The 21792-nt window shown below is 40.7% G+C and overlaps 7 protein-coding genes across 7 annotated transcripts; 4 read left to right on the plus strand and 3 right to left on the minus strand.

The window, feature by feature from the left end:
* Nucleotides 1-5413: 5413 nt before the first annotated feature.
* On the plus strand, nt 5414-7556 carry BDBG_07303 (uncharacterized protein; the record flags this gene model as incomplete). Its single annotated transcript, XM_031723032.1, has 3 exons — nt 5414-6014; nt 6144-7133; nt 7204-7556. The coding sequence occupies 3 exons, from the start codon at nt 5414-5416 to the stop codon at nt 7554-7556; spliced, it is 1944 nt and encodes a 647-aa protein (XP_031580097.1).
* Nucleotides 7557-9041: 1485 nt separating this feature from the next.
* Nucleotides 9042-10201, minus strand: BDBG_17590 (uncharacterized protein). The gene has a single exon (XM_031725274.1). It carries the CDS (start codon nt 10134-10136, stop codon nt 9696-9698), a length of 441 nt encoding a protein of 146 aa, XP_031580099.1. The 5' UTR covers nt 10137-10201; the 3' UTR covers nt 9042-9695.
* On the plus strand, nt 9068-10193 carry BDBG_17591 (uncharacterized protein). The gene is made up of 2 exons (XM_031725275.1): nt 9068-9621; nt 9774-10193. The coding sequence occupies exon 1, from the start codon at nt 9259-9261 to the stop codon at nt 9439-9441; it is 183 nt and encodes a 60-aa protein (XP_031580098.1). The 5' UTR covers nt 9068-9258; the 3' UTR covers nt 9442-9621; nt 9774-10193.
* A 1656-nt stretch (nt 10202-11857) lies between the features above and the next one.
* On the minus strand, nt 11858-12283 carry BDBG_07304 (uncharacterized protein; the record flags this gene model as incomplete). Its single annotated transcript, XM_031723033.1, has 2 exons — nt 11858-12145; nt 12206-12283. The coding sequence occupies 2 exons, from the start codon at nt 12281-12283 to the stop codon at nt 11858-11860; spliced, it is 366 nt and encodes a 121-aa protein (XP_031580100.1).
* A 1181-nt stretch (nt 12284-13464) lies between these two features.
* On the plus strand, nt 13465-14223 carry BDBG_07305 (uncharacterized protein; the record flags this gene model as incomplete). The annotated part of the gene is made up of 2 exons (XM_002622307.2): nt 13465-13713; nt 13780-14223. 2 exons carry the CDS (start codon nt 13465-13467, stop codon nt 14221-14223), a joined length of 693 nt encoding a protein of 230 aa, XP_002622353.1.
* An 863-nt stretch (nt 14224-15086) lies between these two features.
* Nucleotides 15087-15516, plus strand: BDBG_07306 (uncharacterized protein; the record flags this gene model as incomplete). The annotated part of the gene is made up of 2 exons (XM_002622308.1): nt 15087-15348; nt 15395-15516. 2 exons carry the CDS (start codon nt 15087-15089, stop codon nt 15514-15516), a joined length of 384 nt encoding a protein of 127 aa, XP_002622354.1.
* Nucleotides 15517-15732: 216 nt separating this feature from the next.
* Nucleotides 15733-16002, minus strand: BDBG_07307 (uncharacterized protein; the record flags this gene model as incomplete). Its single annotated transcript, XM_031723034.1, has 1 exon — nt 15733-16002. The coding sequence occupies one exon, from the start codon at nt 16000-16002 to the stop codon at nt 15733-15735; it is 270 nt and encodes an 89-aa protein (XP_031580101.1).
* Between the last annotated feature and the right edge of the window lie 5790 nt (nt 16003-21792).

Raw genomic sequence — 21792 nt, forward strand, 5'->3', positions numbered from 1 at the left:
CGGGATGTTTCAGCAAGAACCCCGGACTAAAGGATCAGAAGAGAGATGGAAAGAAGCCAAGGCCGAGGCCGGGCAGTTCATCTACAGGCGCATTGAAGTCATTGAAGAGGCAGTCCACCACTGACAATGAAGACAATGATGTGGGTGGTCCAAAGAATTCAAAGAAACCCACCTTCATGGCGATGAGGGCCACAGAAGAAGATGTCAATGCAGCATTCAGAAAGGACATTGAAGGGAACCTTGCCATATTTAGTCACACCCTCGCAATGATGGCTACAAAGACATTCTCAATCCACAACGCTTGGATTGTTAACAGTGAATGTGCTCAGCACATCTGCAACAACAGATTGAAGTTTGTCCAGCTGAACAATTATTGTGAGCTGCCGCTCAGGAGTGTTGATGCCTCGACAGCCTCACTGAGAGTGGGAACAGTGAACATCCTCTGCAGTGTACAAGACAGAAGGAAATGGCTTGTCCTTGACAACATCCTATTTGTCCCATCAGCACACGCAAACCTCATATCTGTGATGCAACTGCTCAAGTGAGGAGCCAAGATTGAGTTCTCAAGTCAAGGTGCATGTATTCGCAGCAAATCAAACGGAAGGAATCTGTACACTGCAAGCCAGTATCAGGGGATCTATGCCCTCGATCTATGGGCCAGTCTCACCTTTCCAGCTTACCATGTCAGTCCTCAAATGAAGCTCTGGCACAATTGGCTAGCTCACATGAGTGATACAAATCTACAGCGTCTTAAAAGGCAAGCCTACAGTGTAAGAGATGTAGAGCCGAGGCAACCATGCAACCCATGCCTCCAGGGCCGAATGATTGAGAAACCCCACAGTCGCTCAGCACCGCATTGAAGAGGTGAATACTCAATGAAACTACTTCATATCGATGTTGCAGGACCATTTGATGAGGGACTCGATGGCAGTTGCTATTGGCTCACCATCATCGATGATTCAACCGGTTGGATAGAGATCATCCCCATATCATGATGGCAAGGATTTGTCATTGAATCACTCTGCTTCTTCATCAACCACAACAAACATTCTGAATGAAAATGCAGATGAATACACCTCGACCGGATCCCTGAACAAGTGGGAGAAGAAATGAAGTTCATACTTTTCTCTCGGGCAATTAAGGCTGAGGTCATCAGCATGGATCAACATCAGCAGAACAGTGTTGCTGAATGAGCTCATAAGACAATCTATGATTGAGTTGGACCCACACTGGCCCATGCAAAACTTTCATTCAAGTTCTGGCCAGAGATCACACACACTGCAGCTTTCCTCTCTAACCAGTCACTGTCATCAAGGCTTAACATGACACCGTACCAAGCGTGATACAGCGAGAAACCTGACCTGTCACAACTGAGAGTGATTGGATTCAGGGGGGAATACCTGATCCCACCCAAGCAAAGGAAGAAGCTCACGGAGCCAAGAACAAGGTCATGCATCCTGCTAGGCTATGAAGAAAACACCAACTATCATATCTTGCTGGAGGATGGAAGAATCATTGGGACCTCAAATGCTGAATTTCATGAAATCCTTACAAACCCCTCCACGCAGACTCTAGAAGATGTGGGAGCCAGACTGAACAGCTTACCTGAGGCAACGGCTGCTGCCGCAGGGGGGAACAAGACGGCTGGACAACTGGACCAACCGTCTGTAAGCATACGGCAAGCATCCGTACCAGTCTCTGGGCGCCAAGTGTCGATGGCAGCACCAGAGCGGATACTACGCCGGTCGAGTAACGAGAACTCGCAAGTATATCAGTCGAGTGACGATGACTCGCAGGAACAAGTGTCGTCTCAATCGAGTGACGATGACTCGCAGCCTAATGTTGCTGAACAGGGAGATAGGACCTTGTCGCCGATACGGAGTGACGACAGTTTTGGATCATTTTCAGATTTTATACAGGATGATTTCCAGACGAGTGAGTCACTGACCGACGGCGACCAGCGACAGGACGACACTCAACAACGAGCGCTACCCCAGTCGAGTGACGATGACTCGCAGCCTACTGTTGCTGAACAGGGAGATAGGACCTTGTCCCCGATACGGAGTGATGACGCCTCTGGATCCCTCTCGGATACTATCCAAGATGATCTCCAGGGAAATGACTCATTGCCCGGCGGCGACCAGCAACAAGGCAACGCTCAGCAGTATCAAGTTTCAGGAGGATGGCAACGATATCCAGAACTCCAACTTGACCGATCAGTTCATGTCGTGCAACAAGAAGCACTAGAACGACATCCTGAACTGAAAACCCGTGCCTTACAGGCGACACAGGATACGTCTAATGATAGCGAGGAAGACCTTGCACTAATGAACGTACCTGAAGGGAATACAATCCCAACATTCTTAACCATCACTGCAGAAGAGATGGAACCCTTTGAGCTCAAGACTCTTCAGCAAGTGAAGAATGATGCAAGCTGGCTTGAATGGGAAAAGACAATGCTTGAAGAGGTCAATTCACTCAAACAAAACAAAACATGAGAGCTTGTTGATCCTCTCAAAGACCGGCGGACTCTGAGTGGAAAGTGAGTCTTCAAGCTTAAATGTGAACCTCATGAGGAGGTCATCCATCACAAGGCAAGATAGGTAGTGAGAGGGTTCACACAAAAAGAGGATGTCAATTATGACAAAACATTCACTTCAGTTGTCAAGCCAATGAGCTACAAAGCGCTCTTCGCAATTGAAGCTGCTCTGAGTCTTGAGATTGAACAAATGAATGTCAAAACGGCATTTCTCTACGGCGAAATTGACCATGAGATCTACCTCAAGCAGCCTCATCACATGACAGATGACATGCCAAGGGTCTGCAGGCTCCGGAAGGCGCTCTATGGCCTAAAGCAGGCTCCTTGTATCTGGTATCAGACCCTTACAAACTTCCTGCGCGGTCTCAGCTTCGAGCCAATCAGCACTGATCTTGGAATATTCATGCGGAGCAACATGTATATCGCGGTGTATGTCAATGATCTCTTGATTGTGAGGCCAAGTATTGCTGAGATAAAAAGAATCAAGAGAATCCTCAGAAATCATTTCCAAATGACAGACCTCAGACCATGTACCTATTATCTTGAGATGTTCATCCAGTGAGACTGTCAGAACAGAATACTGTACCTGAGTCAAGAAGCCTACATCAACAAGATGGTTCATCAGTTTGGAATTGACAATTGTGCTCCCGTCAGCACACCCATAGAGACCTCACCACTGCTGGACAACAGCCCAGAATACAGCTGTCCCCCATATCAAAGAGTTGAATATCAACACATTATAGGATCTCTCATGTACATCATGCTCGGGACCAGGGGAGACATCGCATATGCGGTCTCTATAGCGAGCAGATACCTAGTAAATCCTGGACCCCAACACATAAAACTTGCTCAGCGCATTCTACAGTACCTCAAGGGCACAAAGAGACTCAGACTCACCTATAAGGGCCACTCTCAAATGCTGAAGAGCTTTATGAATGCTGACTGGGCTGGGTGCCGCGACACTTGACAATCAACAGCTGAATACCTCTTCAACATCAGGAGTGGAGTGATCAGCTGGCAGTCCAAACACCAGAGCATTGTCGCTCTATCAACCTGCGAGGCCGAATTCCTGGGACAGACACAAGCAACCAAGGAAGCAATCTGGCTGAGAAGACTTCTCAACAAGTTGAATATGAGCCAAGGAAAAGCTGCAACGATCATCTGTGGCGACAATCAGGGAGCCATCGCTCTGTCATCGAACCCACAATACCACTCACGTACCAAGCATATGGAAATACAACATAAATGGCAAGGAGAAGTCCAAGATGCGGAGATGGTTGAACTGAAGTATATCCCAACTGCGGAACAAATTGCCGATGGGTTCACCAAGCCTCTTGCACGAGACAGATTCGAATGGTTCCGGAGAGGGCTTGGCATCGAATGATACTCGCAGCCTGGCCTTAGGTAGAAACGAGACCGATGGGCACCCTTTCCTTCGTTCTTAAGGTTTTCCTTCTTGAGTTTTTCCTTTTGAAAAAGGTTTTAACGGGGCCTGTTACGACCGTGATGAATGATCACTGGCAACCTTGACGGTTGCCATCGAGTGGGAGTGTTGAGTATCACGGTGGTTGAAACACGTGTAAGAGATCTGAAACTTGTACGTCTGTATGTATATATATATATTGGGGATCCCACCTCTGCTGAATAGAATAACAACAACAATGAACACACTACTATCACTTGCTTCAACACTTGTGGTGCATCGGCCTCGTGGGCGTTACTCCCCTGTGGGCGTCAGGGCCCAAAATAGAAAGTTAACTTTTATAAGTTGACCTCAAAAGTTAACTTTTAAATCCACTGGGGTATAAATATCCAGCAAAAATTCACTTTGGATGTTGTGCTGTGGCCGGTACTTCGACGCACTGTCTCCGTTAGTGTGGATGCTATTTGAACGAGCAATGGAACTCACAAGCTCTGCGCAATTGCCTAAAAGCATCAATCCTCGAGCGGCTCGATTCTAAATGGTCGCCTTTCTCGTGCAACCAAAGAGATTTGGCTGAAGCGAACTCTTTTCCACACTGAAAACAGTATCTCCCGTCCAGTTGACAAACCGGTGGCTAAGATCAGCTGTATTTCGGCAAGTTATCGGCAGTCTCTGGTGCTGACATCGTGCAGCATGGGGCACTTTGGTGCAGGTGTGGCCGAGACTCGTGTCGGTCATGTTGCTGATGGATGAATTGGTATTTCAATGCTTAGCTGTACTTGTGTCAGTGATCGGCAACTGAGGCTTAACAAGGCCATAGACACAGTAATGCTTGAATTCGGCGTAGCGGAAATTTGCACCGTGGACAAAGCACAGTAAAATCCCGGCCGGTGATTCTTCCAGGGCATCCACTGCCCCACTAGAATGCAGCAGCGACAAACCACCCGGGCGACAACATAGTAGCCTCTGGCTTTCTTTCAAGCTATGTGACCAAGGTTCAAAGTGTGCTACACTATAACATTCTGTCACAAGAAGGCCGGCTGGCTCCTGCGGGTGAATGCAAACAGTCTGTTGAGCCCCGGTTGAGAAGAGCAGCTGTCTGTATACTTTTGCTGCAAAGTGCTTAGAAATCTATATCACACATCCGGAAAGTTCCACTTCTTTTAGGAATAGAGATTCAATGGTGGCATGGAGTGTGTGATAAATTGGACCACTGAACTGTCAATCTAGCTGAATGAACAAAAGTTTCTTCCCTCCCTTTTTTACCCGCATCGTCTATGTGGGGAGAATGGAGAGCACAAGCCACCTGGAAAAACATTTTTCCTAGCCCCACAATTCCAAGCTGTAAAAGTGATTACTAATACCTGATGTTCTCCCTCCGTTTGAGTTAACAACATCTTCTGCTTCATTACTTTGCTTATTGCACTGAATATCTTTACCTGCTATGTATAATGGCCGACGACGAGATTCAGAGACTGCACCAGCTTTTGGAGAACGAGAAACGACGTCGGCAAGAAGCGGAGCAGGCTCAACGGGAAGCGGAGCAGGCTCAACGGGAAGCGGAGCAGGCTCAACGGGAAGCGGAGCAGGCTCAATGGGCATTAGAAGAACAAATACGGCCCTTAACACTCTTTGAATATCTTGATGCCTGCCACACTTATCTCTTTGGGGGTCTTGTCCCTGGCAAACCCGACCATTCAACCAAAGGGAATGCTGACAATGCTAATGGTAAACTTTGTCCTCATCGCATCCGCGAATGGCTTCCGTTTGCCGATGCACAGACGAAAATATGGGCCCGGTTGCTGAATGATGAGAATGAAGGTTTCATTATGCAGCGCAAATTTGACTCCTTACATGCAATTATGGCTATGGGAAAGAAAACAAGAAAAAACATTCACTCAGAAATCGACCTTCGCTATTTTCAACGGGATGCCATCACAGCGCCCGTAGGGTCGGTAATAGAGGTCTTCTTTGAGAATGAGCAGCTCCGACAGTTATTTGGGCTTCAGGGACAAATCATCTTTGAAAACCACGCAAATACACTTATCAACAGTGAGGAGGATGAGGGAGTTGTGGCGCGTCCATCAAAGCTCCGGAAAGGAACTGAAGGGGCTGCAACATCTATCACCCCTCCAACTTCGGCCTGACCTCTGGCAGATGAGTTTTGCATTTACAATAAAGGTGAGAATGTCAAAATTCCTGCCTTGATTGGTGAACTCAAGCCACCACACAAGCTCCCACTGGCAATTATTCAAAATGGACTTCAAGAAATGGAGCTTGCTGGGATAGTCGAGCGTCATCATGATGAGACAGAGGAAGTTCGGCATCGTCGTTTGGTTGCTGCAGTCATCACCCAGGCATTCTCTTACATGATCAAAGCCGGCGTTGAATACAGGTATGTGAGCACTGGTGAAGCATTTATTTTCCTTCACTTCAAAGCCGATGAACCAGGGATGGTATATTATTATCTTTCAGTCCCCGAGCAAGATGTGGGCAAGGAAACTGGATTTACCGGAGAGGCTGAAGATGATGACAACAGGTTACATATGACAGCAGTTGGGCAGGTTCTTGCGTTTGCACTTCGAGCAATAAGGACTACCCCACATGATCAAAAATGGAAAGACTGGGCCGCGAGTCAGTTGAATATGTGGGTGGTTACAGAGGAAGATTTATATTTTCCAACGCCAGAAAAGGATGAGAAGCCTCCAACACCTTACAGGCCACTGAAAAGTGCTCAGATCTTTGCCAGGAATAGCCCTGTCCGCACCCGATCGAATGCCGCCCGGTCAACGTGCAAACCAACATCTTTATCGCAGAAGAGCAGTGGGGACGATAGCGAGTCTGACCCTGATTCTCCTAGCCAAAGACCTCGCCGTCCTGCGGATGTCATGGTTGTGATTCCTCCGCCACCTAGCCGGGTATCGTCCTACAAGGGGCCTGTTTGTAAGGATGGAACTCGGCGATATTGCACGCAAAAATGCTTGCTAGGTCTCTTGAATGGTGGGCCGCTGGATATGGCCTGTCCAAATGCCAAAGAGCATGGAACAGAAGTCCATAAGATCGACCACCCCACTTTCCTCTCCCTTCTCATGGCACAGATACTACAAGAAATAGTAGATCCTTGGACCCAGCCTCTGGGTTGTGAATCGCTGCATAGACACAGTGCTCGTGGTGCACTGTTTGAAGTCATTCTTTTTCAATACGGGTACACTCTTGTAGGAAAAGGCTTCCGCCCACGCAGGCACTGAAGTCTTAAAATGTGAAGTTGCAGATGTTCAAATTGTGTCTGCTGCATCTGAGGCATTGCAGGCCATTCATGCGCTGGGTGTACTACACCATGATGCGGAAACAAGAAATATGTTTTGGAGTGTGGAAGGTCAGAGTGTGCTGGTAATTGATTTTGAAAGAGCGGAGATACTTCGCCCTGAAAGAGAGCCTTTAGGAAACACATCACCGAACCAGAAGAGAAAGAGGAGGGTCGAAAATATGGGTGGAGAAACAAAGCTGGATGTGAGACATAAGCAGCTTGACGCTAAATTTGAGAGAGAGCTGAAGGCGATGGTGCGGTCCTTGAATACATATCTCAAGTCATGATAGTGTCCCTGCCATTGTGTGCTTTGCTGTTGTCAACATTGGAGGGTGTTGTACGCAACTCTGCTCACACCTCCTCTATCTTCCAGTGCCAGTTCCTGATTACTTGTTCTGTGTGTTTCCCTGCGCTTGATGGTGCTAGCGTCGCCTGCCTCAATCACGAGTCGCCGTTCCCGCCTCAACTTTATGGTTTATAATGGAAAGTTTGATATGAATGGTCAATCCGGGAGGCCTTCTGGTGTTTTGTTTGATGAGAAGTTAATTAGGAGTTTGCCTGCTCGGCAAGCGGACTGGGACGGATTTTCTACCTATTTTTTCTCGCTCCCATGTTTGTGGAGGTCGTCTGTCACTTCATTTCGGTAATTGTATCTGGTGATAACGCTGCTTGCTATAACGCTGAATCTCGATGAGTTCGCCTTCTATCCGGCGCAAGATCCGCCCGGTTTAATTTTCTGTCGTAGTTTGCTGCACAGCGTTGGAAAAGTCTTCACCTAAGAGCGGGATCGAAGTGATCGGTGCTTCGGAGTATCTATATTCAATCTCTGCATTATGTAATTCGTTGTTAGATTCGTGTAGTCAATTGGAAGGACTTCTTTTTAACTTACGTCTATGCTTTGGTATCTCAGCCGCGGGAGGCGCTGAGAAGCATTGCTGCTGAAGGCTAGGATCCCATATCGGGTGGAACTTGCCGCATGTGATCATCTACTCTAGAGTAATAAAACGGTTTTCCCACCCTTCCCAACTGTTTTCAACTTTTCCCAACTTCAAATTATGGGGACACATGGGTGATAATCATGGAGCGGCGGTGGACAACGAGGACGAGAGACCTAAAAATAACAGACGCGAGCCAAGCCAGCTGATATTTGAGTTAATGGAGTCAGTAATTAGTATTGCAGCTCCAGGAGGTTGGAGTATGCACCAATAAAGCTGCTTAAAATGTGACCGATATTTAACAACAGGAGAAAAATAAAATTGGAGAATACTTCAGGGAAAAGAACTAGAAGGTTTGACTGTTACTGCCAAGTTCATTCATGTTTGTTAAACTGAGTGGAACGGAACGGAACATAGCCAAAAGAAGAGATTGATTGGTCGATGTACATACATGAGGAGGCATGGAATGGAATGGGGGCCGATGACACACTGGGGTATAAACGTGCACTATTTGATACGTTCTGTTTCGTTTCGTTCCTCCTTGTTCCTTCCCATTCCTCTTGCTCTCAATGCACTTGGTATCCTTTGCCATGGAATCTGCTAGAGATGCAGCAAACTTCCGCCAAAAACTTGAGAAACTTCTTCCGCTTTTCGAAGGGGGAGATCCCGACCCCTTAAGCTTTCGCCAGAAACGACAATTTGAGGCTTGGAAAACTCTTCTTAATAGCGGCCCGGCTGACGGGAAACTCAAGAACTCGAGCACACAGGCGAAAAAAAGCACGAAGTTATGCGCTAAAAGTCAACGAAACTGCTGGACGCGAGACACTCTTGCTTTGCATATTGTGGCGGACATATTACTTGCGAAAACAGAATTTTCCCAGCCCCCTCTGAAAATTAGTAGCAAAACACCACCAAAAAATCAAAATATCTGCATTTCTCTAGAATCATTCAATATCATCCAATACACATCTTTTTCAATCAAATATCATCCAAATACGTGTCTTTCTTACCTTTATCATCAAATCCACATATATCAATCAACTCTTTTTTCAATATGCCTCGCAACGCCCGCCGTCCTGCTGCTTCACAAGCCTGTACAAAGACTTCTACCCTGCACCTCAGTCTCCTCAAACTACCTGTTCCAGAAGTTCTGGATAATGGAGAGGATCCAGTCAATGATGAGATGGAGGAGCAGGTGGATGAGAAGGATATAGAGACTCAGTCTGAGAATCCTTGATATCCGCGAATCCCTACACCTGAGCCTGACATCTCATACAGATTGTATGAACGGGTGATTATCAATGAGATAAAGAACAAGAGAGATGATAAAATGATTAATGAGTAGAAAGAAGAAGAAGAATCAGAAGAATGAATCTATAATTTCTACAATCAATTCTTCTATACAGATCTCTCAAATGTCAGTGATTATATTCTCTCCTTCAGCTCTGGCAGCTTCAACTTCATTCAATATGGCATTCTCAAGTGAGATAATCAATGTGATGATGATGAAATATATGATGAAAGGAATAGAAGAACTGAATTCACAATCTCATTATCATCCACATCCAGATCTGCTGTTGAATCTTCCATCAAATCCACCGTTGAATCTTCCATCGAATACACTGTTGAAATCTTCCATCGAATCCACCGTTGAATCTTCCATCGAATACACTGTTGAAATCTTCCATCGAATCCGCCGTTGAATCTTCCATCGAATACACTGTTGAAATCTTCCATCGAATCCGCCGTTGAATCTTCCATCGAATACACTGTTGAAATCTTCCATCGAATCCGCCGTTGAATCTTCCATCGAATCCGCCGTTGAATCTTCCATCGAATACACTGTTGAAATCTTCCATCGAATCCACCGTTGAATCTTCCATCGAATCCACCGTTGAATCTTCCATCGAATACACTGTTGAAATCTTCCATCAAATCCGCCGTTGAAATCTTCCATCAAATCCGCTGTTGAATCTTCCATCGAATACACTGTTGAAATCTTCCATCAAATCCGCCGTTGAAATCTTCCATCAAATCCGCTGTTGAATCTTCCATCGAATCCGCCGTTGAATCTTCCATCGAATACACTGTTGAAATCTTCCATCGAATCCGCCGTTGAATCTTCCATCAAATCCACCGTTGAATCTTCCATCGAATCCGCTGTTGAATCTTCCATCAAATACACTGTTGAATCTTCCATCGAATCCACTGTTGAAATCTTCCATCGAATCCGCCGTTGAATCTTCCATCAAATCCGCTGTTCCATCTCCAATTCCAAGCAGTCCAATACCTCAATTTGATGAATACTTCAATTGATTGACAAGGGAACAGTTGCTTCATATGAATATTGACAAGAGTATATTTCAAATTATAAGAGATGGATTAAAAAGTCCATTATAACAGACAAAATTGCAGAAATTCAAATCATCTTTATTCACTATTTATAGTGATGAGAACAGATCTCATACTGCTTTCACTTCTAAATTTATATTATAATGAATTGTAATCTGAATCTTTCTAATTATTATAATACTATTCTATATAAGTAGATCTGAAATATTCTTTTATATCTTTTTCTCTTATGAAGTTCTCAACTGCATGATACAAAAAAGCTTCAAAATCTCCATCAAATCTCTTCAGAATTGAAGAGATATCTGATATGATCTTTGACTTTATATCACATGTTGAACAGAGTTCTCTAGCAGTTTCAAAACAGTGAAGATTTCATTGAATTCAATATACACAGGTGATAATCAATGCTTCGTGCGATCTCAGCAGGCATATAATCATTCTTAAGAAGGTATACAATCTTGTTGGTGGTGAAATCACAGAGTTGAGGTGACATATTGATGATAAAGATAAGAAAGACACATATTTGAATGATATTTGATTGAAAAAGACGTGTATTGGATGATATTGAATGATTCTAGAGAAATGTGGATATTTTGATTTTTTGGTGGTGTTTTGCTACTAATTTTCAGGGGGGGCTGGGAAAATTCTGTTTTCGCAAGTAATATGTCCGCCACAATACTTGTATATTCCATTTCGGGTCTGCCAAAAATTGTATTTCCAAGATTCTATCGGGAGCTGAGGGAATGGTCACAAAGAGTGCAGTTCCCGGAGCCGTTGGTGGACCAGGCCTCCAAGCTTTGGGATGAACCAGGCCAACAAATATTACTACAACGGGGATCCAGCCCACAGCCTCCTGATACAGGAAACACTTCGCTAGGACAAACTATCGCCGAGGCAGCACTCCCTTCTTGTAAGATCCCAATACAAGAAAATATTAAGCACGAAACTAACTTCTTAAGATCAAAATGTCATTACTGTAGCGGACCAAACTTTAGACCCTAATCCCTTTAACGAACAATCCGATACTGAGCATCAACATGCAACTCGTCTTCGAAGCCCGACAAGTATGTACTGTAGAATTGAACCCCATATGGAAACAAACAAGGCTCTTGAGATGGCATTTCTTGTGCCCCCAAACCTCTTGGATATCTTCTATACGCTCCATAAGAATTCGATAAATTCTCAGCGGCACTCAGCCATCCTCACAATTCCGACGCAGGATCATGTCGCATCACTTGTTCTATCAATTCCACGAACCGAAGCAGTGTTGGAAGGCGATAAGCACAATTTACCCGTGATATTTAACTCCGGTTATCCTTCTGCGTGATAAGTTTCACCTCCACCAGCATCGCTTCGAAGGCGCAGTTTTTCGGGACTTTGCCTATAAATGTTCCATTCGTGTCATATACATCCCATATTTTTGTGGTAGTGCCAGCTTTGTACACCCTAATGCACCCGAGAACTTTATTTGATGTTTGAGGACGAAAAACGATGAGACGATCAGTCGGGTGGCCTTGTATCATTTTCACCATATAGGGTGTCCATTGACTGTCGATTTCCACCTGAGATTCTTGGAGTTCGTTGTCTAGCTGGATTGCACTTATATCAGTGTCAAAATCCTTGGAAAGTAATCAGACAGGATAGCAGACCTCTTTAGCTTTCTCCAAAATCTCGTCATCTTCTTCCGTATCTAGAGATATGTTCAAGTAGAACTGAGTCGCAGCCATTGTGGCTATCTTGGATGTGCAGGGAGAACAAGTGCTAAATGGATAGATTTTCATTAATTCTTCGGGTCGCAAAGCTGTGGACTTTATAGAAGTCTTGGGAGAAAAGTCAAACCAACCTCGTCAATCAGTCTGCGAGCCACTGTATCCTATCCCAAAAAAATGAAAATTTTGAGCGCTCAATCTCCTCCCAATACTCACGGGAGGAGGGGCAACCCCTCCTCATGTGACACGGGTGGCTGAGAGGGTTATTAGGCTGGTTTGGGCAGCAACTCACATTATTCTGGAAAAATCCAAAGCCTTCCTTGCCCGACACAACGGTAACTTTTAACTGCCTCAAGATAAATTTATATTTTTTTTCGATGCTCCAACTAGCCTTTCTGTGTCATTTAAGATGTAGGTCAATCAGCGCCTGCATGAAATGAGAAGAACATCTCTGCAAGGGGGAACGGGACGGATACGGACAAAACGGAACGGAACAGAATGGAATGGAACATAACAGATCAGGACGAAACAGCATGGAACGAACTGCAAAGCTATTTTAAGATGTGTTGACCATTATATCCCCATGGCACAATTGTTGCAAAGCGCTCATACGTGTTTCTCAACCTATAGTTCTAATTCGATACAGCTGGCATGAAGCAATGCAACAACTCTTCCTGATCGATTGTTCCGGCTGCACTGGGGTTCAGGGACAACAAACTTAGCATCCAATTTTCTTTTTCCTGAGCTGTCTGCCAATCGGACCGCCAAACGGAAGCGATAATCGTCCATCCATCATGGGCTGATAGCATCCCTTGTATCGAGGCAACCTTTGTGGCGTATGGCGACATGTGCCTCGCATGGCTCTAGGTCGGGATGAGCAACATTTTTACGTCTAGATATGCGCAGACGGTTCGACACGGTTAGTTCTCAGATCGACAAAATCACTTCGACGGGGACGAGACCATGTATCCTGCGGCACAATCTCATGCATCCTAGTATTTACAAGGAAGACGACGAAAGAATAGGTGCCGGGAGTGTTGGCAGAATTGCTTATAAGGAGGCACGATTCCCCCCGAATCCTGAGGCAATGAACAGACATTCAAGACACTCGCAGACCTCATCAAGCCAGTTCCCCAGACCAGTTTCCAAGCTCTCTAGTGCTTGCAAGCTTTACACATTTCACTCTATCGATTAGCACAATGCCCGGACCAACAAAGTCCAATGCCAAAGCGCCAACCACCCCTTCGCGAGCGCCAACACCTCCATGCACCCCCATCGATGAAAGTCCCCGGCGGAGCGTGACACCAGGAGATGGGTATCAGCATTCCGAACTGAAAGAACTCGTAGAAGCTCTTCGCGAAACCAGGGTGGATTCCACCACCTCCAAACCCAATCCCTCGGAAGACACTGCAGGTGGGTTTGCCAGCCCTAAGCAAGATGGTAGAAAGGTTGTTCAGGAACTGGGTAATTGATATCTCAACTGGAACTGAGAGCATATGCTGACATGTGTTTAGAGACTGTTGAATAATGCTTCTAAGTTGAAGCCGCAAGAGCAGGAGATATCTTTCTCACGCAACCCCGAATCTGAATCGCCCGTGCTTATGGATAAATATATGCCAGACATACCACCCACTTGGATGGAATGTGATCCCATATTTATGGATAACGAGAAGATTGGTTTCGATCCTGCGATGAAAGAATGTTCCGAGATGAGAACACCTAAAGCTAGCAAAGAAAACATGGAGCAGTCAGGCACGCCGGTTGTTGATGCAGCACAGTATGCCTGGGGTGAACGCAAACCGTCACCTACCAGCGCATTGGCTGATGCGGACAGCTGGGTTGCTAAAGCCCGCAAAGAAAGGGGAAAACCGGAGAATTATGTCAGGGCACGCGCAATTGCCAACCCCACTGACTCTTTCGAGGGTCTTGCGGAGAGTTCCCAGGCTCAGAACGCTTGATCCACCGCGGAAGTCTTCTTGCGTCTCGGTTTTATGCTTGTATAATGGAAAGTTTGATGTTAACGATCAATCTGGGAGGCCCTCTCGTGTTTTGTCTGGCGAGATGTTAACTCCGAGTTGACGTTCTCGCGAGGTGGACTGGGACGGATATTCTATCTTTCTGCTTCACGTTTCTCTGTCGGTAAATTGTATCTGATGATAACGCCGCTTTAATGCTGAATCTCGATGAGTTCGCCTTCTATCAGGCGCAAGATCCGCTATACCGTAGCTCAATCAGTGATAGAAGCTGGTCAAATTTTGTAAACATCGCTTGAATCGTACGAATCGCGTTTGATTGTCTATACTTTTGCGTTTTCCGTACAGAACAGTTCGATAAATGGAAGTTAATTATCTTGTAAACCCCATTTCTAGATGCACATCAACAGGAAGCGTGGAAGACGATCCCTAAACCAGTCCCTATTTCATTAGCCAACAAATCCCATACATGGTGCGGCCTGTACCAAATACAAACATAGAGCAGCAGCCACAGCTCCTTCGCTGGTCTATGACTTTTGACCGAAGTACTCCATAGGTACAAACCTTAGTGGGTTCTGTGGCAGGCAAACCAGTACACTTTCCAATCTATGCCGGCTGTTACATTATATATGCTGGTATATCTCCCTCCAGGTCTCCCTCTAGGTAAACAATTAAATATCGGCCAGTCGCTGGTCGTCAGTCCAGTCCTCCATTGGGGTTATACAAGGCAAAAAGGCAAAAAGGCAGCCTAGCACACTCAAGACCCATAAATTTTCCCCGTGAGAGAATCTCTCAAGCAAGCCAGTTCCCCAGACCAGTTTCCACTTCCTTATCCATCAACTACCACAATGGCTCAAGCAATGAAGCTCAATGACAAGGCCCCTGCCAATACTCCGCCGGCCCAAACGCCTCCATGCAACCCCACCGATAGAAGTCGACAGCAGAGCGTGACAACAGGAGATGGGTATCAGCATTCTGAAGCGAGAGAACTCGTAGATCCTACTTGTTACCTCACCACTCAGTACTCAGATAGAGTAGCCCCAAGCGGCGACTCGGATTGTCTAGATCTACTCCCAATAGAGCAGGGTCGAGAAAGAGGAATTCTTGATGGTAAGCCCCTGCATTCGTGGTTGTTTCACATCTAATATCTCATTAGGCTTTCGAAGTTGGTGGGGTTCGTACGCCGTCGTTTTTCAAGAGGCCTGGCTGGTTTCCCAGGCGTGCATGATCGCTTCCGTTTATGATCGTTTACTTGTATTTCCTGACCATCAATATTAGTTTTCCATAGCACCCAGAGGACGACGGGTATCATACAGTCTTTCCGAGTGAGCGACTCGTGGGATGTTTAGTTTCCTGCTCACAGAAAGGATATCTTTGAGAGAGATTTGCGGATAATGAAATTGATTTCGATCCTGCGATGAAATGTGTTAGCACAGAGACCATGGGCAGGTGGTCTGAAACTCCCTTAAGCTGCATATGCGACCGCTGAATGCCTCATCCAAATAATGGCCTGCTTCTAGAGCGCTGATGATGTCCTCTGGCACACCCACCTGCAGTGTCTTCCGAGGGATTGGATTTGGAGCTGGTGTAATCCGCCCTGGCTTCGCGAAGAGTTTCTACGAGTTCTTTCGCATCGGAATGCTGATACCCATCTCCTGTTGTCACGCTCTGCTGGGGACTTTCATCGATGGGGTTGCATGGAGGCGTTTGGGCCGGCGGAGTATTGGCAGGGGCCTTGTCGTTGAGCTTCATTGCTTGAGGCATTGCGGTAGTTGATGGATATCCAGAATATAATGTTTTCCTCCTTCCCCCCACCACCTCGACTGCACCTGCGGCCTCCCACCTCCTTTTAAGCTGCTAAGTTTCACATAGAACAAATAGAAAATATCATTAATAGAATTTGATCTTCTGTCTACTTTATTGAGGTGTCTGGTGGCGGCGGGGTCTCTAACATGGAGACGCCCACTGACCCTGGGGACGGGGAATTTTGGCCGCGCAGTGTTAGGCGGTCTCCATCACGCTTCACATCTACGAGCAAAGTCATTGGAGGGTGGATGATGTGCTGTCGACCCTTCCGCGCCATCAATCCTGGAGAGAGCGATCCGGGACTACAAGGCGCGGAATATATTTGTGTATGACAAGGATATGCGGGCGGTAAGTGTCTCAACCAGCTTTCAAGCAGCAACATCAGATGGGGCCAATGTGCTGCTGTTGATTCCCAAGGAGGTAAAGTCACATGTTCAAGCACATATGATAAAGCCGCCCGCCAGATTGCACAAGAGAGGGAAAATTGATCATAAAAGTTAATTAAATATGCAGACAGGATATGCTGATAGACTTGAGCCTGTAAGCACAATGAGAAGAGATTTTCAAGAGTGATATAGTCTTGTTCTGACATAGCTGCTGTGTCACCCAGCTCATTACACAATAAATCATTAGACAGCAGACTCAAGATGAAATACAGCATGTACTAACAAGAATATGAGTCTACTATCAAGAGATCAGACATGTGATATTTCACTCATGAAGAATGATCTAGAAGGTTTCTCTTAGATTTGTCATTGTCTTGTGTACATTGTCTCAAGACAAAATTCATCATGAGACCTTCAATTCATCTCTATGAGTGATTCATGATGTAATCAGTCTCAGTAAAACATATTTCACCCACACGAACCCTCGGAGCAGAGGGATGAATATCTTCACGCAACAGTTCCGAAGATATGCTCGAGACTCCATCCGAAAAAAAGTACAGAGGAGATCATGTTGAGTAGTCTACAAGAACCAGTGGCAGAAAGAATAGATTTCTTTTTAATTTTCTATTGTGATCAAGTGTCAGACTGCAGAAAGCTCGGTTGAGACTTGAAATAATATATAATTCAACAGCATCTGAGCACTTATCTATCATTCTTGAATGAACTGCATAGAGATTCACATCTTCTGACTATTAGCTTCATGCAGAACATCAATCAACTATCAAGATCATCTCAAAGTCACGCCTTGACGTTCTTCTGGTCTGGACCGTCAAGGTTGCGAAACCTGTTGAAACTCATACATCAGATCTTCGAAGCATCAATCAGACTGAGACACTACTCAACAAGTTGAAAGACTGCAGTGATTGTAGTACTATGAAAACCTGAGAAATCAGACTACATGATTTCTGAAGCATACTGCCTGATCTCACTTCTTAATACACTGAAAAAGATTCTGAAGAGAGTGATTATGAAACATCTTATATATTACACAGAGAAATATAATCTTCTCTTAAATACATAATTCAGAGTTAGATTAGACAGAACTATAGAATAGATACTTCTAATTCTGATTAGTATTATTAATCAGATCTGAAAATATAATAGAGTTCTGACTCTAATCTTCTTTAATATTAAAGAGATCTTTAATGAGATAAATAAATACACACTGAAGATCAGACTTAGAGAGATGAGAATTTCTCAGATAGTATATAGATAAGTTCAGAACTTCATGAAAAATAAATTTATTAATATTAAATTTAATAATTTCAGTACTGAGATAGTTTTATTTTTTAATATTAATCTTACTCAAAAATCTTCTCTCTTTTTAATTCTTTTTATTATCTTCAACTTAAATCTGATTAATCAATTAGTAGATTATAATAAAGATATATTTATCTTTATAGATAATTATTTTCACTGAAGAATTAGATTAAATATAGAAAGTAATCTATAAAAGATTTAATAGATAAATATCTTTAGAATTAAAGAATAAGTAAGATAAATAGATTTATAATTCTTAACTAAGAAGATAAAGCTGATTCATTTTATCAGAAGAAAAAGAGATTAAATAATAGAATTTATTATAATAAATAAATATATTATTTTATTATTATCAGAGATTAAGCTTCTAAGAGTATATTTTAATTAGAAATTAAAATGAAAAATATATATATAATATATAATTAAGAGAGTTATTAATATATATATTATTATTAAATATCTATCTTATCTATAGTTAGAATAGATAAGATAGTTTTATATTATCTATATAATTCTTTAATTAATATATATCTTTACAGTATAATATAATCTCTTAAAGAGAGTTATATAAGTCAAGACTCTTATCAAGATTCAGTGAACAGCTCTGATCAGAATTCTATTCATATTTTAAACAGTAATAATATAAACTCTTGAAATGAAAATATATATTTTTTCTCTATATACTCAGCTATAATAGTAAGTTTAAGATATTATTATTAGTCTTTATATATTCTTATAATTTTATCTAATATATAAGTCTCTTAGAAGAGTTATAACAGATATAATCTATAATAAAGACAGATATTATTACTTACTAGAGAATATAATAAGAATATTTTATAGAGAGAAGATAAAATTAATAGAGATAATTAATTTATATCTCTCAGAATTATAATAGAAGTCAGTACTTAAAGACATCTATTTTAACTCTAATAGAATCAGAGTCATTGAAAGAGCTATGAAAATAATAAAGAATTTAATTAAAACAGTCTTTATTAATACTGTAAAGAAGAACTTAATACTTAAAATAGTAGTATTAATTATAAATAAATTATATTATATTCAGTATAATATATAAGTTAGTATTAAGTGAGAAAAGTACTGAACTATTATAATAGCTAAGCTGTTAGTGATATATTATAAACTCTATCTAATATAAAGATCTTACTCAAGTGAGAGAACACTGTCTTCTTATTAATATTATATATATATCATTCTCAGTGACTTCTATACTGCTCTTCAAGTCATTATAAATATTTTAAAATAAGTTAAAGAATAGATAATTCAGAACATTCTGTATATAATAAAAGAGCTGAGATTTATAGATATAGATCTCTATCTTTAGTAAGTATTAGAGTATAGTAAAATTAAGAAAAATAAAATAACTAATCAGTTTATTAAGTAGTTAATTAACTCAAACTTAATATATAATTTCTCAAAGTCTGTCTTATATCTTAGAGAAGCCAGTTATAACAGTATTATATAAAAGTAAAGAGATAAATAATTCTTAACAGTAAAGAAAATTTATCTATAGAAGATAGATATATCTCTCTCAGATTAATATACTTATTATTTATATATTATTCTTTCAAAATCTTAAGTAAGACTTCTGATATAACTCAGAATAAGTCACTTATAACTGAATAAATTTTGAAACTGAATAAAATACACTGATAATAATAAATATAAATATAAAGTAAAAGAATTAGTTTATTATATTCTAGTAGACTATTTAAAACTGTAGTAATAATATCAGATTCTGTAATAAAAGATCAGAGATAGATTTAATAATATCTCTCTAATATTAGAGAATAAATTATCAAACTAAATAATAAATGAAACAGAATGAAAAATTAGTAAAAGAGATCTTAATATAATTCTAGACTTTACTGAAAGCTTGAAAAGATTTCAAGATAGAGATAACTAAAGTAGATTACTTACAGACTCTGATAAGATATTAAGATTATATATATAATTAGACTTAAAAGAATAGATGAAAGTAGCTATAATAGTAATAGTCTGTATATTCTGATAAGAGAGAGATCAGAGTAGCTGATTCAATCAATGAAATTAATTAATTAAGATTGCGAAACCGTATCAATACTGTATCAATACTGTTTCTCTTACTTACAAGTATTAAGAATTCATCAAAACAGTCTAAATAGTCTATAGTAAAAGGTCTTGAAAGAGTGTTTAAGTTGTACTTTTTCTTCTCTTTGTTCTCTTTATTCTCTTTGTTTGATTTCTTCATTTTGTTTCACTTTACTATTTCTTCATCGTCACTAAAACTATTACAATACAGATGTGTATCTAGAAATAGAATTTACAGAAGTAACTAACTTTCATAGACTATTAAACTGTTCAATACAGAAAACATAAAAGTACAGATAATTAAATATTGCACTGAAGAATGTAATTCATAAGATTCAGTGTTATATTCAGCAGTGTTATCACTAGATACAATCACACGTCTGAAATCATTTTACAAATAATGCCGCGGCTATATTTGCCACTTAAAACCCGGAATTTTTAATTTTCTGAATGCTTAATTTCTTCATTAATACAAAGCAAAGATAGTTCTATTTTTAAGTAACTAATTTTCTTTTTAATTTCAGGTTAACAGTCTCTCTAAGTCAGCCGTCTTTCTCAGATAGATAAAGATTATGAATAGAGAAAAGTTTGAAATTTAAAAATCTAAAAAACAAGTGTAAGTCTTCTTAAGTTTAAGAAGATTTTCAGAAACTAAAGAACTATAATATTTAATATTAAAGTATAGTCTTTCTCAAGCTTAGAGAGTACTTAAAGAATTAAAATAATTATCTTACAGACTTTAAAGAAGAAATATCTTAAGAATATTAAATAATTATTAAAGAGCTGTAGATTTATATAAAAATTTAATTAATATTTAGAAAAGATATAGATATTAATATTTATAGTAATACTTTTTAAAAGTCTTTTTATATTATAATTTATAATAAATAAATTTTCATCTATTCACTCTTATTCTTAAGTTTTTCTTATATAATCTTCTTCTTTTCTCTGAGCTTTGAATATTTTATATAGTTCTTATATATTATTTGAGTTGAAGAGAAGTAATACTTCTTCTATTACTATCAGAGTGTGTCTTTTCAGAGCTGTACTAAATATAGTACTTACTATATCTTTATCTGATGATAAAAAGTGACTGCTTAAAGTATCAGACTTGTTAAAATTAATTATAAAGTATTAATTATTTTTATAAAGAAGAAGATAGATATTTTTACAGTGACAGTTATTAAAGTAGCTATACAGTATATATTAAAGTATGTCTTTTCATTGATAATATATCTATATAAGATTACTATACATAGTTTATAACTTCTTAACATACTTTAATAATTATATAATATAGAATTTAATTTTAATAAAGATAGAGAATCTGAGATAAGAGTTATCTCTTAATATTATAAAAAGAGATCTTAATTTATAGCTATAAGTAAGTATTATTTAAAAATATAATAATCTATCTTTATTAAGTTAAGAGTTACTTTTGAAAAGTGTACATCTATTAAATATTATTTCAGATAATTAGTTATTTTACTACAGTGCTTACATGCTTCAATCATGATATTATAATTTAAAATCATGATTTATATCATGACTTACAATGTCTCAAGACCTTCTTAAAAAATGACTTATAATAAAATGTGACTTATAACAAAAGCAGCAGTGTAATAGAAATATCTTGAGATAAAAACTATCTTATAAAAGCAGTTATCAGTTCTTAAAATACATATTTTTTTAAAGCTAAGAATTTAAATGACTGATAAAGAGATAGAGATGATTGCATTGTAATTCACATCTTAAAAAGTTAATATTATAGTAAAAACTGCCTGTCACTGCCTTCAGTTTAATTTTGAGAGTACATATTTTTAAAAAGATGTCAAAGCGAAATGATGAGTCAAACTGAATATTAAAAAAACACTTGAAGCTTACTTATTATTTACTTAACTATTCTCTCTTACTCAGATAATTCTCATAACATGAGATTCTACTTCAGATT

The sequence above is a fragment of the Blastomyces gilchristii genome (genome assembly GCF_000003855.2).
Source record: "Blastomyces gilchristii SLH14081 genomic scaffold supercont1.18, whole genome shotgun sequence".
In the NCBI taxonomy this organism is placed as follows: domain Eukaryota; kingdom Fungi; phylum Ascomycota; class Eurotiomycetes; order Onygenales; family Ajellomycetaceae; genus Blastomyces; species Blastomyces gilchristii.

What these genes read in the sequence shown, in the direction of transcription:
- BDBG_17590 (XM_031725274.1), bottom strand. Translation starts at nt 10,136, where the DNA reads ATGGAAGATTTCAACAGTGTATTCGATGGAAGATTCAACGGTGGATTC.
- BDBG_17591 (XM_031725275.1), top strand. Translation starts at nt 9,259, where the DNA reads ATGCCTCGCAACGCCCGCCGTCCTGCTGCTTCACAAGCCTGTACAAAG.